Source organism: Pelodiscus sinensis, chromosome 4 (genome assembly GCF_052426305.1).
Source record: "Pelodiscus sinensis isolate ZL-2025 chromosome 4, ASM5242630v1, whole genome shotgun sequence".
In the NCBI taxonomy this organism is placed as follows: domain Eukaryota; kingdom Metazoa; phylum Chordata; order Testudines; family Trionychidae; genus Pelodiscus; species Pelodiscus sinensis.
Window position 1 is genome coordinate 5,479,553 of NC_143055.1, and position 15,327 is coordinate 5,494,879.

Below are 15,327 nucleotides of genomic sequence, written 5' to 3' on the forward strand. Positions count from 1 at the left end.
GCACGAGGCAGGAGAGGGCCCCGTTCGCCGAATCACGCGGGAGTCAACAGACGGGTGAGCAACAGGAAAACAAATGGGGGAAACCAAATCAGTTAGGCCGTGTCCAGACTCAGGGGTTTTTTCGGGAAAAGTAGCCTTTTCCCGAAAAAACTTCCCCTGCGTCCAGACTCAAGCCGTGTTCTTTCGAAATTATTTCGAAAGAACGCGGCTTTTCTTTCGATGGTGGTAAACCTCGTTTCACGAGGAAGAACGCCTTCCTTCGAAAGTTCTTCTTCCGAAGGAAGGCGTTCTTCAATGTAAAGAGGCCGTCTTCGAAAGAGAGCATCCAGACTCGCTGGGTGCTCTCTTTCGAAAAAGCGGATTTTTCTTTCGAAAGATCCGCCTGCAGTCTAGACGCGATCTTTCGAAAGATGCTCTTTCGAAAGATGCTTTCGAAAGAGCATCTTTCGAAAGAAGCCTGCAGTCTAGACATAGCCTTAATGCGGCCATTGACTTTATCACCCTGGTTAATGAAGACCAGGCATATCCCATGGCTTCGCGACATAGATCCCTCTGTAACCCACACTCGTACTGGGGGAGGTTCAGTGCCATGGAGTGGTGCTGAGACCACGTAACAGAGAGAGCGAAGGGGTTTGCTCTACAGCGTTAGCTGAGCACCAGCTCAAGCTTTAGAGTCTTGAGCACTGAGGTCCCATGTTCGGTTCCACCTGTCGGCGTGACACCTTGACTTCGCTACACCCTACGTACGGATTGCCACGTGGGTACAGACCGTTGCCCTACTTAGCCCAATACCCTGTTTCTGCCATTGATAAACCTCCACCTAAAACATCTGATTAGGAGGAGACTTCCCAGCCCTTGGTTTCTCCCAAGCACCCTGGCCGCTTGTGCAATACCAGCAGGGGGGAAGCAGATTTCTTACAGGGGAGTTGGCTCATTTCCCAAAGTAGCCATTTGCTTGTGCAAATCCCCAGGGCGGAGCCACCCAGAGCTCTCAGAGCTGCAGCATGTGCCTGGCGAGGGGCACGGCCCAATGTATTTAGCAAAGGTAAGCGACAGGAAAAAGAAAGATGAAGAAAAATGCATCCCCAGGCAAGGAAGTCACTACGGTTAAACGGAGAGGGGCTTTGCACTGCCGCGTATCAGGCCACTGACGCAGCTTCCCAAAGCCATGAGTAAAGCTCAGTTTGTGTGTAAATCTTTGGGAGATCAGGAGCCAAGTCTAGATTTAGTAGCCTAGCCTTGGGTACCCGCGTGTGAATATTTTTGGCCTCCGTAAGGGCATAAGAACGGCCACACTGGGTCAGACCAAAGATCCATCTAGCCCAGTGTCCTGTCTGCTGACAGTGGCCAATGCCAGATACCCTAGAGGGAGGGAAGACAACAGGTAATCCTCACGTGATCCCTCCCCTGTCACCCACCTCAGGACAAACAGAGGCTAGAGACACCATTCCTACCCATCCTGGCTAATAACCACTGATGGACTTCTTCTCCATGAATTTATCTAGCTCTTTTTTGAACCCTGTTAAAAGTCCTGGCCTTCATAACATCCTCTGGCAAGGAGTTCCACAGGTTGCCTGTGCGCTGCATGAAGAAAAACTTCCTTTTGTTTGTTTTAAATCTGCTACCTATTAATTTCATTTGGTGACCCCTAGTTCTTATATTGTGGGAATAAGTAAATAACTTTTCCTTATTCAATTTTTCCACAGCAGTCATGATTTTATAGACCTCTATCCTATCCCCCCAGTCTCCTCTTTTCTAATCTGAAAAGTCCAAGTCTTTTTAATCTCTCTTCATATGGCACCTGTTCCGAATCCCATATTCAAAGCTAAGGGACAGCTAGTCCGTGCTGAGGGGAATTTCTCTCATTTTCCTGCCTTGCAAATTCAGTTCAGCAATTCACACCCACATTGCAATGAGATCTCGTCTCAGGTTGGGGGCACTCAGATTCGGGGTTCCAAACTGGGCCCCTCTCCAACTGTGTCATGGCAGAGTCACAGACTGCAGCGTCCCGTTCTCTGACTTTCTCCGCAGCCAGCTTCTGCCGCAGCGAGTCCCTCAGGCTAACTATGAAAAACGTCCTTACAAAAAAATTGGCCTCTCTTTGAAGTATTTGTACCATGCAACTCAGCACTTGAGCAGTGAGGATACTTAGCTAATGGCTGTTGTGCTTTTCAACTTCAAAGCACTGCAGATGTTACTGTAGGAGTTATATAACCGGCTTCAATTTCATTTCATATGCCCAAACGATTGGCTTGGTTCCAAAGGGGTGCGTGCACGCCCGGGGGTTGTTTTTTTATTAAAGGATTTCCACAGAACACAAAGGGAAAGTCAGAAGGAGGGTTTGATCCCGTGACCTGTTTGTCCCCCGAGGCGGGGGAAGAGTGGCACAGCGAAGTAACAAATTCAAAGTACGGTGCACTGCCATGATTCACAGAAGCCGAGTGAGGGGCATGGGGCGTGGAAGGGATGTGTCACAGACGAACCACACGCCACTGCACCGTGACCCACAAGCAGAAAATACTAAAAAAAAAAAAAGAGTCTGGCTTTTCCAAAACCAATAAATAACATTTTCAAAGGATTTTCGGTTGCCCCTCCTCCCCCCAAACCAGGAAAGAAACTAGCCACAGAACATACCTAACTCCCCTGACAAGATGAGCAGCCTCCCGATGTGCTATTGGAAGCAGCTCGAATGATATTGGAGACAGCAAAATAATGGTGCTAGCAGCAAGATTCGTCAATCTTCGGACAGGACGCTCAAATAGGATCGTCTTGAAGCACAGAGTATGTATAAACATGCGGCGTATATACTTTTTCTTTAAAATCTTCTCTGGTTTTGTTTACAGAAATAAATACTTACTTTGTTTCTTTTAAGGTCACTCCATAGTCTCTGCACAGTGCAGGGGGGACAGCTCCATTTACAGGAGCGGTGGCCACTTGGATTGACTCATGTTAAAAGGTAGCAAAATGTGGCTTTTCGGTCTGTGTCGTGTGTCCCTTTCCTCTGTATTGTAGCTTCTCTTTTTTTGCTGGTTGTGGCATCCTTCCTGCCGCCTCTGCCTGTGGATTTGCTTAAAAGTCCTCTCTCATTTCCTTCCCAGGCAGAGAAGACAGCGGTAGGCCTGCCCTACAGAGTTCAACAATATGAGCAAGGTTATTTTTCCAAAGGCCCAGGGTGACTACAAATCCCAGCATGCAATGGTTCCAACTTGAAGCCACTATAGAGCAGCATGGCGCACTGCATACTGGGATTGGTCATCTCCTTTGCTTCTTCTCTGGCTCCATTCAAAGCGACGTTCCCATGCTCCTGCAAAGCTACTGTCAGCATGTGAAGTTTGGGGTGTCCCTGATCTAGAGTTGTGTGTTACAAAAACAAACCCCAACTCACCCATCCCGCTTTCAGAGGGACAAATTAAATCCAGCCGAGGGCTTGACTTGAGCCCCATAAAGACTGGGTCTGGATTTCAAACACCCTAGATTTCAAAAATGGGCGTTTTGATTGGGGAGTTTGGCTCAGCTTGTTACAAAGGGAGAGCCTGTTTGCAAAATTCAGAGCAGGATCTGGTTTGGGATTTTGAAAGCCTGCCCTTGAAGTGTAGGGTGCGTGTGACGGAGATAACCAGCGGTGAAGTGGGTTTGGGCTGGTCTTGGATTAACACCTAGATTCTTCCTTGAACTTCTGAGACTGGTGCTCTCATGACACACCAGTGTGTAGGAAGTTGTCCTGGTTCATCACAGCTAGTCCTGCTGGCCCAGAAGGCCTCCAACCATCTTTTTGTTCCTACAAAGGGGAAGGTGCCACCCCTGTTGGTCACTTGACGAAAGGCGGATGGAAGAGAAAGGTGCCCCTGGCGTTTGGAACTGCCTCCGCACCCGTTATCCTGCGAGAGACTCAAGCCAACCAAAGTCCCACCCTGGGTGGCTGATGGCTTCTTAATATCAGCCCAGACAAGTCCCACCTCCACCACCTAGGTCAGCTAGTTTCTCTGCCTCCGGAAGTCACGGTGCTTTCACCCCGGGTACCGCACCATCCCTTGTTACGGCAAGGAAGCGGGGCTCTCGATCACGGCGCGAGCGCTGACTGCACCTGCAGGGCGATTGTTGCTTTCTGAAGATCAGAGCGGTTGCATCTCCCTGGTGAGAGCAGCGCTCCTATAGGTGTCATCCGTGGCATGGAAACCCGCCGGCTGCTTCTCTCTGGAGGCGGAGGGTAAAGTGACATAGACACTCAAGAAGCTGTTTCCCGTGGAGGGAGCGAGTTCTCCTCCCCAGTCATAAGATCAACATTTGCAAAAAGAGCGGGTGTGGTACGAAATGGTGCCCGCGTGTAAAGAATAGCTCAAGGGCCGCCATCACTGATCAAGGCAGGGGGCTTCGTTACCTACTGTAGATCTTTGGGGACCAGAATTTCAGCCACAGGGTGTGTGTAACTTACAGCTGGCTGGGGAGAGATGTGCCGCGACGGAAGTCTGTCTGCGTTCCGGGCGACGTTGGCTCCTCTCCCAGGCACTTGTCCGTCTCTTCGTCCACCATGGGCAATTTACCCCAGCAGGCACTGCTGCGTGGGAGATGCACGCCTGGGGGCGAGCCAGGGGATGCTTGTGACGGCACAGCGGACGCCACGTAGTTCCCCTGATGAGACGGTTTATTGCCTTTGCAGGAAGGGAGTTTGGCTTCCTCGCTGGGCGCAGAGGAGACGAGGCTGGATGGATGTCCTTGGTGAAGGCGCGGCTAGCCGGCGTGTTGCCGGCTAGCTTCCCAAAGTGCCCCATGGGCCGAGAGAAGAAGGAGCTTTGCATTTGGTGGCTGCAGTGGTTGTGCTGTTGTGGCTGCTGGCTCGAGGGAGGCACTTACCCATGTGGGATAAATTAAAAAGTGTAAAATATACAGTAATGCTGGGGCTTGGTTCACCTCCTTGTGGCAACGGAGCTCAGAGGGGAGCTGGGACTCAGTCAAGCCACACATGAAGAAAGTCTGTGCAGGGAGTCTTGGCTTCCCCGGCGTTGCTTAGCGATCCCGGTGGCGTATCGCTGACTTGGGGCCCGGCTCCACCTCAGCCTTAGACTCCTCCAGCAAGTGGCAAGGAGAGGGAAGCTGTGCTTGGTTGGGTCTCCCGCCGAGTCACCGAACTCCCCAGCTCCCACAACACGAAAGCTGGGTGCAAAGAAACGTCCCCAACACAAAGCTCCTTGGCAACGGGGTGTCCGGCCTAGTTCCTCAGTCAGAAAGAGAGCAGCCAGGCCCTCTCCGGCAGGCTGAGGAGCTACCTTCGTAGCACCGTCACGTGCGCGACACGCTATGTACCCTGTTCCGGCGAGGGAACGGGTCACTTCCAGTCACGAGTTGTGTGCGTTAGTCGGCTCTTCTGTGGCGAACGAAGAGCGGACGGGTTTGGTTTCAGTGTCTCTGTGGCTCATGTGGACGGAGGAGGTTGTGTGTTGTTGTTCCCTGCAGGGCTAACATCCTCCTTCCACCTTAATGTGTAAAATCTTTGAGAAGCCGGGTCTTTTCCTCAGGGCCTGGAAAAGAAGGACAGGGAGGGTTAAATGCACGGACCGCAGAGTGGATACGGTGCATGTGGCTCATGCTCACTGTGACAGGGTCAGAGCAGAAGGCTATAAAAACTCAGTGGAGGAGCAAATGTATACGCCTCAGACTGAGGAGATCTCTGTTCCCAGAGTGACGGGTTTAGAACCAACAGAGGCAATAAGGGGGCCGTTGAACACCTGGGCCTAACTGACCAGGTCTGCAGAGTCAGGCCAGCGTAGGCCTATTAGGACACCTAATTAAGAAAACCAGTTCAGACTGGCTACAAAGAAGCTTTGCCTACAGTAGGGGCACATGTGAAGCTGAGAGGACGGAGGAGGGCGCTGATGGGAGGAGGAGGAGAGGAGACAACTGAACACTAGGAGGACAAACCGGAGGGAAACAAGGAGCAGGGGAAAATGTGGAGAAGTAGCCCAGGGGTCTTGGTGCTGTCTTATGGCAGACGACGAGGACTCATGTAGGCAGCTACTATTACAGGGCCGTGGGCTGGATCCCGCAGTAGACGGTGGGACCGGGTTCTTCCCAACACCCACCTCTTCATTTCCACTTGGGAAAAAGGACTGTGGAGTTTATTCTCCATTTTACGATACGCTGGTCAATGATGAGAAGAGCTCAACAAACAGCAAACTGAAGCCCTAGGCACGGAGCTTAAAACTGTGGGCTGCCGTGAGCCTCTGAGGCAAGCAAATCCGCCAGGAAGGGCAGGACTCACTGAGTTTTCATAGAAACAAAAAACAAGGACTGTGTAGCACTTTAAAGACTAACAAGATGGTTTATTCGGTGATGAGCTTTCGTGGGCCAGACCCACTTCCTCAGATCAAATAGTGGAAGGAAATTGTCACAACCATATAGACCAAAGGATACAATTTAAAAAAATGAACACATATGAAAAGGACAAATCAAATTTCAGAACAGAAGGGGGATGGACGGGGAGAAGGAGGGGAGGTAAATGTCTGTGAGCTAATGATATTAGAGGTGATAATTGGGGAAGCTATCTTTGTAATGGGTAAGATAATTAGCGTCTTTATTCAAATTTGAGTGTCGAATTTAAGCATGAATGATAGTTTTTTGTTTCAGCTGCACCAGACTAACACGGCTACATTTCTACCATGAGTTTTCATAGGAGCTTTGTCACATAACGTAGAGCCGATTAATTACATGGTACTCTTCACCTGTAGCTCTCAAAGCGCTACCCAGCAAGGAGAGAACTGGGCCAAATTCAGAGCGGAGACAACTCCCCCCACACCAGCTCAGAATTTGGCCCCAGGGACTTCGTTATGTAAGAAATCTATTTCCAATGGAAGGAGAATTAACTTCCGACCCAATTTCCCCTGTGCAGCTGGAAGGGACCTCATTCTACCCCCACCTCTTCCAGGTCACTGGCCCGGGTTGGCACTGGGCAGGCCTGGACTCAATGGCTGTGTCTACACTGGCAAGTTATTCCGGAAAATCAGCCGCTTTTCCGGAAAAACTTGCCAGCTGTCTACACTGGCCACTTGAATTTCCGGAAAAGCACTGACAATCTAATGTAAAATCATCAGTGCTTTTCCGGAAAAACTATGCTGCTCCCGTTCGGGCAAAAGTCTTTTTCCGGAAAACTGTTCCGGACAGCACAGTAGTGTTTTCCGCAAAAAAACCCAATCGCGAAAATGATGATCGGGGCTTTTTTGCGGAAAAGCGCGTCTAGATTGGCCACGGATGCTTTTCCGCAAAAAGTGCTTTTCCGGAAAAGCGTCCTGCCAATCTAGACGTGCTTTTCCGAAAATGCTTTTAACGGAAAAGTTTTCCGTTAAAAGCATTTCCAGAAAATCATGCCAGTGTAGACGTAGCCAAACTGTAGCAACACAGTTGCATCTCCTGGCTGACTTCCCCAGTGGAAGGTTCAACGTTCAATTCGTTTGCAATTGTTTCTCTCTGGTGTTAGCCTCTGTGGCGCATTAGCAAGAGAATGCAAATATTAAGCCTCCCCGAGGAGAAAAGAGAATGAAAAAAGAACCGAGGAAGAGAAAGACAAAGAGAAAACTCCCCCAGGAGTGTAGTGCAGGAGGGCAGCCCAGTCCTTTCATAGCAGGTTATGAAAAATTCCCCTGGATTTACACAGCTGAACGAGCCCCTGGCTGCTCCTCCAAATAAATCATACCAGGGACAAGTCCGACGCAGGCCAGGTGGCTTTAAATAGGAGCGACTCTGCACTGCTTTCAAATCGTTTCCCCAAAGATCAGCCGGAGCAGGGGGCTGACAGGTGGCAGGTTTGCTCTCCTCCTCAGCCCTGTGTTGGTTCTCTGGATAAGCCCAACGCCTGGAGATGAATCCAGGTCCTGCAGAACGCTTGCCCGCCCCTCAGGGACAATAAACCTCATCGATCCCCCAAGAACTGACCCAGAGAGACTTGCTTCTCTGCCAGCTCTGATCCACAACACGGCTCCCTTGCCCAAGCAGGTACGGAGGAGAAGATGGGCCCATCTATTACCCTTTTTGCTAATAAGGCCTGAGACCACTGGAGCTGAAAGCATTCGGCAAGTAAACAGCCTGGCTCTGCGTGGGATGCCACTGAGGCAGCACAAAGAGGGTGGAAACGTCCCCCGAGTATCACCCTGTGCTGGGGTCTCCCCCACTGGGGTACAGCTGTCAGGAGGGTTCTGTGCCTCGTCCCCGAGGCACTGGGCTGTGGCCGGCAAGTTGGGGCGGTTCTGTCCTGGGAAACAGAGCGGGACTTGGAGCAGCCCAAAGGCCACTTCTACCGACTTCGGCCGAGCACAGGGGTCCATGCTCAGAGCCACCCGGGGACCCCAGAGCGCCGTGCCTGGCTCCCTGTACCTGGAGTTTGTTCACCATCTCTTCAAACATCTTCCTGGCTTCGGGGCTGTTTGGCTCCTTGAAGTAGTCCACAATGCCCACCTGGACCACGATGGACTTGAGGTTCCGGCAGACACCTGGGGCGACAGAGACACCGTCGGGCAGCGTGACGGGTGGGGAGTGGTGCCCGGGAGCCATGCTGAGCGCCGGAGCAGGCCATAACGCTCAGGACGGCCGCAGGGACTTTCGGAGCACAGACCCTATTCGCCCTCAGTGGCACGCGTGCTCTGTCCTGGGGTGCCGAGCCTTTTAGGAGGGACCTGACCCAGCCTATCTGTGCCTCATTATCAGCCTCTGGATGGGGACAGCTGGTCTCTATGAAGAGCCAGAGAGGAACGGGAGGAACATGTGGCGGAGTGGAGCTGTCGGTGAGACGGAGACTTCAGGGGGGGCTGGGAGCGGCCTGGCACAAGCAGGGAAGAACCAGGTTGAAGCAGAAAGGCCACATCCTCTCCTGGGTGAACCAGGAGCATAGGACTCCAGGGAGGAAAGTCGGGGCATGGTCGAGGGCAGACAAGGCTCCCTTTGAGGGAGAAGCCCCAGCCTGGAGTCTTGCTGTGAACAATAGCTACAGCCGTTAGACCCAGAACGGGAAGGTTTTAAAGCCTCTGCAGTGGTGGAGTTTACTGAAGCAGCTCTGGAAAGGGTAAACTGAGGCAGGGCACCCAGCAGAGCGACTTCTGGCTACGAGGGGGTGGTCATGAGGCGGCCACGGCGTCTCAGGCCCCTGGCTCAGGAGTGTTTGAAAACCCCGCCCTGGACATGAAAAGGTTTATCTTGGCCTGTCCTAGCTCCCTCCGATCCTGCCCCTTAGGAGGTTTTCTCTGGAAAGAAACTCCCACATGTCCCAGGATGCCAGCAAAACCACCTCGGCCTGCCCGTCCCGCCGAGCCGGCTCAGGCTGGAAGCGATACACCCACCTGCTCCCCACTGCCAGAAACCACAGCAATGAAGGGCTCTGGACCTCAGAGACGCTGGCAAATGGCAGGGGCTGAGGACCAGACTGGGTCGCTACTCACTGTTGAAGTGCAGCAGGGCTTTGGGGGTGACAGGCGTGGAGGTCAGCACCAGCATCTCCAGGCCCTTCAGGCCCTCCCGACACACCTCCGCCGCCACCTCCTGGTTAATTTCCGTCACGTGGTCGAGTTCCAGCACCTGCAGCCGCATGCAGTTCCGAGCTGGTGAGACAAAGAAGAGGGGGTTGGCTCGGTTGGTGCCCGTGGGAGAAGCAGCGGCGGGGGGCGGGGAAGCAACTGTAGGAGGGATCTGGCTTGAAGCTGCCTGACCATTTTGTGGTTAGGAACATGAGAATTGTTATGGGAGGCTGGAGAGGCCCATGTGCCCGGGAGGCAGGGCCCATGTGTCAGCAAAAGAGGACGGGAGGCGGGGCCCGTGTGTCGGCGAAAGAGGACGGGAGGCGGGGCCCGTGTGTCGGCGAAAAAGGATTGGAGGCGGGGCCCGTGTGTCGGCGAAAGAGGACGGGAGGCGGGGCCCGTGTGTCGGTGAAAGAGGATCGGAGGCGGGGCCCGTGTGTCGGAGAAAGAGGATCGGAGGTGGGGCCCGTGTGTCGGCGAAAGAGGACGGGAGGCGGGGCCCGTGTGTCGGCGAAAGAGGACGGGAGACGGGGCCCGTGTGTCGGCGAAAGAGGACGGGAGGCGGGGCCCGTGTGTCGGCGAAAGAGGACAGGAGGTGGGGCCCATGTGTCGGCGAAAGAGGACGGGAGGCAGGGCCCGTGTGTCGGCGAAAGAGGATCGGAGGTGGGGCCCATGTGTCGGTGAAAGAGGATCGGAGGCGGGGCCCGTGTGTCGGCGAAAGAGGACGGGAGGCGGGGCCCGTGTGTCGGCGAAAGAGGACGGGAGGCGGGGCCCGTGTGTCGGCGAAAGAGGACGGGAGGCGGGGCCCGTGTGTCGGCGAAAGAGGACGGGAGGCGGGGCCCGTGTGTCGGCGAAAGAGGACGGGAGGCGGGGCCCGTGTGTCGGCGAAAGAGGACGGGAGGCGGGGCCCGTGTGTCGGCGAAAGAGGACGGGAGGCGGGGCCCGTGTGTCGGCGAAAGAGGATCGGAGGCGGGGCCTGTGTGTCAGCGAATGAGGACGGGAGGCGGGGCCCATGTGTCGGCAAAAGAGGAGGGGAGGCGGGGCCTATGTAGCACTCTCTCTCAAGACATGGCCCGCACTATGAAATGTTTGAGACTCACCCACCGGAGCTAAATGCATGGAGTGGAAATTTTGTGGTGCTCGGGGAATATCAGAGAACTCCCTGAACACAGACGTATCACACGACATACATAACATCCGCAGCACAGAGCTCCCTCCGCAGAACGCGCCCGGCACCCAAATCACCTTCCACCTCTGCTCTACCGCAAAAGAGCATCCGTTTGCATTTACCTAAAGAAGCTAGTCCCTGAATGCCACAGCCCGCGCCGCCGACGCCCAGCGCTCTTAAATGTGGCCAGCATCGGCCGATCATCTGAAGGCAGCGGTTGCTGAAACGGGTCGGCTGCTGGCTGCAGAGGAAGGGGGAAAAATAAGAAATTGATCAATTATCCCACTTGCTGTAATATCACTGAAACACAGTCCTCCGGCATTGGGAAGAGAACTCGTGACCTTCTGCTTCAATATGCAGGCTACCTCCACGACAGCTAAAGAAGTAAGTCTGCAACCAATAACACGCACCGGAAGGCAACACATGTATGCACACGCACAGGGCCTGATGTTCCTTCCAGCAGAGTAGTGGCTACTTCAGTGCCCCATTTCTGAAGTTCTCAAATCGCTGCCCAATCATTGGGAAAAGTAATCCCCATGGCTACGTCTACACTGGCATGATTTTCCGGAAATGCTTATAACGGAAAAGTTTTCCGTTAAAAGCATTTTTGGAAAAAGCACGTCTAGATTGGCAGGATGCTTTTCCGGAAAAGCACTTTTTGTGGAAAAGCGTCCGTGCCAATGTAGACACGCTTTTCCGCAAAAAAGCCCCGATCGTCATTTTCGCGATTGGGGCTTTTTTGCGGAAAAGAAATCTCGGCTGTCTACACTGGCCCTTTTCCGGAACAGTTTTCCGGAAAAGGAATTTTGCCAAAACGGGAGCAGCACAGTTTTTCCGGAAAAGCACTGATGATTTTACAGTAGATCGTCAGTGCTTTCCGGAAATTCAAGGGGCCAGTGTAGACAGCTGGCAAGTTATTCCGGAAAAGCGGCTGATTTTCCGGAATAAGTGGCCAGTGTAGACACAGCCCCCGTGTCTTGATCTGGGTGTGCCATACGCTAGGTAGAATTAGGGTACATAATGGTATTGCCTAACATCTACTATGGCGAAAGAAAAGGAGGCTTCTCAGCTGTATAGAAGACACGAGGTCAATAACCTAACCTGATTTCTACCTCCCCATAACCGTGCTGTTATCTAAGTCGGGTGCCTATTAGCACTTAAGAGATCTTTTTCTATACTCTGTGAAGTGGGGAGACTTCCAGAATCCTAATGCCAGAAAAAAACCGATTTTAGAAGCAAGAGAAATTACAGTCATGTATTAAACAGTGAGACTCAACACCCTTTTCTAAACATGCAAGCCCTGCGGGGCTGCTTTATATAAGCAGCCAGGCACTCCGGCAGCGGTTTGATGTTCAGGATTGCCGTGCCTTTCATCTCCGATGCGTCAGGACCCTTGGCGGCGTTTGCAGCCCCGTCAGATGTAGCCGTAGACACCTCAAAGGCTTGTTTAGCCTTGATGTCAACACACAGAGCTGAGCTCCCTCATCCCAACCTCCTCTGGGCTCAGGGCCACGAGGGGCCCGGCTGTCAAGTTGGGATCTGGAACCCGAACGGTTGGGTCCCATTTTTGGGTCCGACCCACCTCTAGAGTAGAGCTGGGTGAGTCTTTTTCAGTGTAACTGGATTTGGAAGAGGCAGATTCTTCACCACGGAAACTTTTTGCAGGAAAGGGGCAGTTTTGACAAAAAGGCGTCTCGAGTCCAGGAAGGACCTTTCAGGCCAAGCCAAAGGGAGCGAGACGGACATGTGGGAAATTCTATTTAAAAATCTCAACGTTTTTTCCCAGGCCCGGGAAACGATTCCCCACCCAACCGTCCTCTAGATTGTCCCTTGGCGGAGCAAGCGTTCCAGGGCTTCTCTTACCAAGGGTGGAGTGGCGCCACCTGTAGCGAGATGATGTCCCTGCAGCCGGCTCCCAGTGCCCAGATGACTTCATGGCCCACAGGATCTGTGGAGCTCCTGGAAGGAGACAGAGCGCTGGCCTCAATATTCCCCAGCAGAGACGCAGCCCAAGAAATCTTCAAAATCTTATGGAGATCAAGGGTGGAATTTCCTAATGTAGCATCAACTACTCTCGCGGCTGGGCGGGGTTTGGGTCTGGAAATCCAGGCCTGGAGGATAGCAAGGGCTTATTATGCATGCTCCGTGTTCTTTCTGGAACAGAACCCGTCACCGCCTATTATCCTCCAGGCATGGCAGAGCCAAGCGATTTTCTAATGCAGGGGAAGGGCAGCAAGGTGGCCAGTGTCCGGATACGGCCAGGACCGCAGGGGCAGCCACTGTGCAAGCCATCCCTAGCCTAGCTACGTGCTTCACTCCTGCCAGCTCCTGTGAGGGAGGGGGGAACTGGAGAGTGTGGGGGGAGGATACCCAAAGGGTCAATGGGGCAGCCAGCGCTCACTGCGAGCAAACGGGACTTGGCATCTCCTTCCCGTGTGCCTCCCCCTCCACGTCATCATAACTGTGCCGGCTCCAGCCCAGCGCCCCTTCCCCTTCCGTGGCTCCTCACCACACTGCTGGGTCATGTGCGTGTCAAGCCTCCAGGCTCTGAGCAGAGCCCAGTCACTGCCCCATGCGTGAGACCCTCGGGGTACCCTCCGTGTGCACATCCTCCGGCCACCACCCGGCCCTGGGAGTTTCCATCTCTTTGTCCCCTTCCCAGCCCGAGAACCAGGGCTGGCTCCTCAGACTCCCCCCGCCCGCCCAGCCAGAACTCCAGGCAAAGCCAAGGGGCGGGGAGCACGCAAGGTGCAGGCACGAAATTCCAGCCCACTCCTGCTCTTTCCTTCGGCCCGAGAAATATGGAGAGAGCCCAGGATTTGTGGGCGGAACAAAACGCAAATCCTGCATGCAGCCAGCCCACTCCCCCTCCCCCCCCCCCCGCCTCTTAGGACTGTCTGTATCCAGGTAGGCAGTGTTCCCGACTCATCCGGCCAATCAGAAACTCCCTTGCGGTTTGTGAAAATGGATAAAGTTCTTGAATAAGAACATAAGAACGGCCGTACTGGGTCAGACCAAAGGTCCATCTAGCCCAGTATCCTGTCTGCCGACAGTGGCCAGCACCAGCTGCCCCAGAGAGGGTGGACCGAAGACAATGATCAAGCGATTTGTCTCCTGCCATCCCTCTCCAGCCTCTGACAAACAGAGGCCAAGGACACCATATCTATCCCCTGGCTAATAGCCTTTTATGGACCTAACCTCCATGAAATTATCTAGCTTCTCATTAAACTCTATTATAGTCACAGCCTCCTCTGGCAAGGAGTTCCACAGGTTGACTACACGCTGTGTGAAGAAGAACTTTCTTTTATTAGTTTTAAACCTGCTACCCATTAATTTCATTTGGTGTCCTCTAGTTCTTCTATTATGGGAACTAATAAATAACTTTTCTTTATCGGCCCTCTCCACACCACTCATGATTTTATAGACCTCTATCATATCTCCCCTCAGTCTCCTCTTTTCTAAACTGAAAAGTCCCAGTCGCTTTAACCTCTCCTCATATGGGACCCGTTCCAAACCCCTAATCATTTTAGTTGCCCTTTTCTGAACCCTTTCCAAGGCCAAAATATCTTTTAGGAGGTGAGGAGACCACATCTGTACACAGTATTCCAGATGTGGGCGTCCCATAGTTTTATACAGGGGCGGTAAGATATTCTGGGTCTTATTTTCTATCCCTTAAGATCAGTTCCCTCCCAAACTGCCTACATCTCTCCCTGCCTCCCCCCCCCCCCCCCCCCCGCCCATGAGTCCTTCTACAATCTCCTGCTTTCACCGGCTTCACTTTGCCTTACGTGGAGAATTTCCCCTGTCTAATCCCTCTGCCTGCAAACCAACTCGGCCGAACGGTCCCCGTAGGTCGCTTCGTTGGCATAACAACCGTGTGCTCAGTCTCACGGACCACTCTCCACTGCCAGCCCCGAACCGCTTCCCGTTGGCATTTCAGGCCAGTATGGAGGTAAGACGGCAGCCAGGAAGGTAACTAGATCCCACATTCAGAATGAAGTTGGCAGCTTGGTACAGGTGTGCAGAGAAAGTTCCATCATCTCACAGGAAGTGAATAAATTATACCAGGAGTCCCCAAATCCCCATGCCATGCTGGGCTCTTTGAGCCGACCCGCATGGGTGTTAATTGGTCCTAATCCGCCTCGCTAGCCTCTAGGGTGGCCACCCTCATGTTTCTGGGAGACTGGACATTCGGGCACTTCTGGGGACCTGTTCCTGCCTGCTCATGCCAGCCTAACCCTGGAGCCAGCTTGTGTGTGGGCATGCCGGACGGGGTGGAGCGGTGTGCTATTCAAAGTGGCGCCTGCAGTCCAATACTGCTCAAAACCATGTCCAATTGGGGATAAAGCTCTTTGAGACAGGACCGTCCAGAAAGAAGCCTCCTGAACTCAGAGCAGCATCTTCTGACATGATCAACTCCTTTCCCACAGACAGTAACAGCTGCTAGCCACTAGCAACCCAGAGCAAATTCAAACCGTCAGCCCACCATGGCGTTACCACTAATGCTCCCGCGAAGGTTTTCCACCTATGTGCAGAATAAATTTTGTTCCATGCACCAAGGCAACTGCAGATGTGCACCACCAATAGAAACACATGCTGCTGGCGCTCTGCTAATCAGCTGGGGGGCATTTGAATCTCTCCTGGGTGGCCGCTCAAGCGCTCAGC

At 53.2% G+C, this 15,327-nt stretch overlaps 1 protein-coding gene across 1 annotated transcript in view; it reads right to left on the reverse strand.

Annotated features, from left to right (window-relative positions):
• Positions 1-482: 482 nt before the first annotated feature.
• Positions 483-15,327, reverse strand: part of FBXO41 (F-box protein 41) — a 51,192-nt gene continuing 36,347 nt past the window's right edge. Inside the window, exons 9-13 of the mRNA XM_075931034.2 lie at positions 12,526-12,621; positions 10,785-10,903; positions 9,420-9,578; positions 8,362-8,477; positions 483-5,516 (exon numbers count right to left, since the gene is read on the reverse strand). Of these exons, the coding sequence (XP_075787149.1) occupies positions 5,454-5,516; positions 8,362-8,477; positions 9,420-9,578; positions 10,785-10,903; positions 12,526-12,621 (553 nt within the window). The 3' untranslated portion in view covers positions 483-5,453. The remainder of the gene's footprint in view (positions 5,517-8,361; positions 8,478-9,419; positions 9,579-10,784; positions 10,904-12,525; positions 12,622-15,327) is intronic.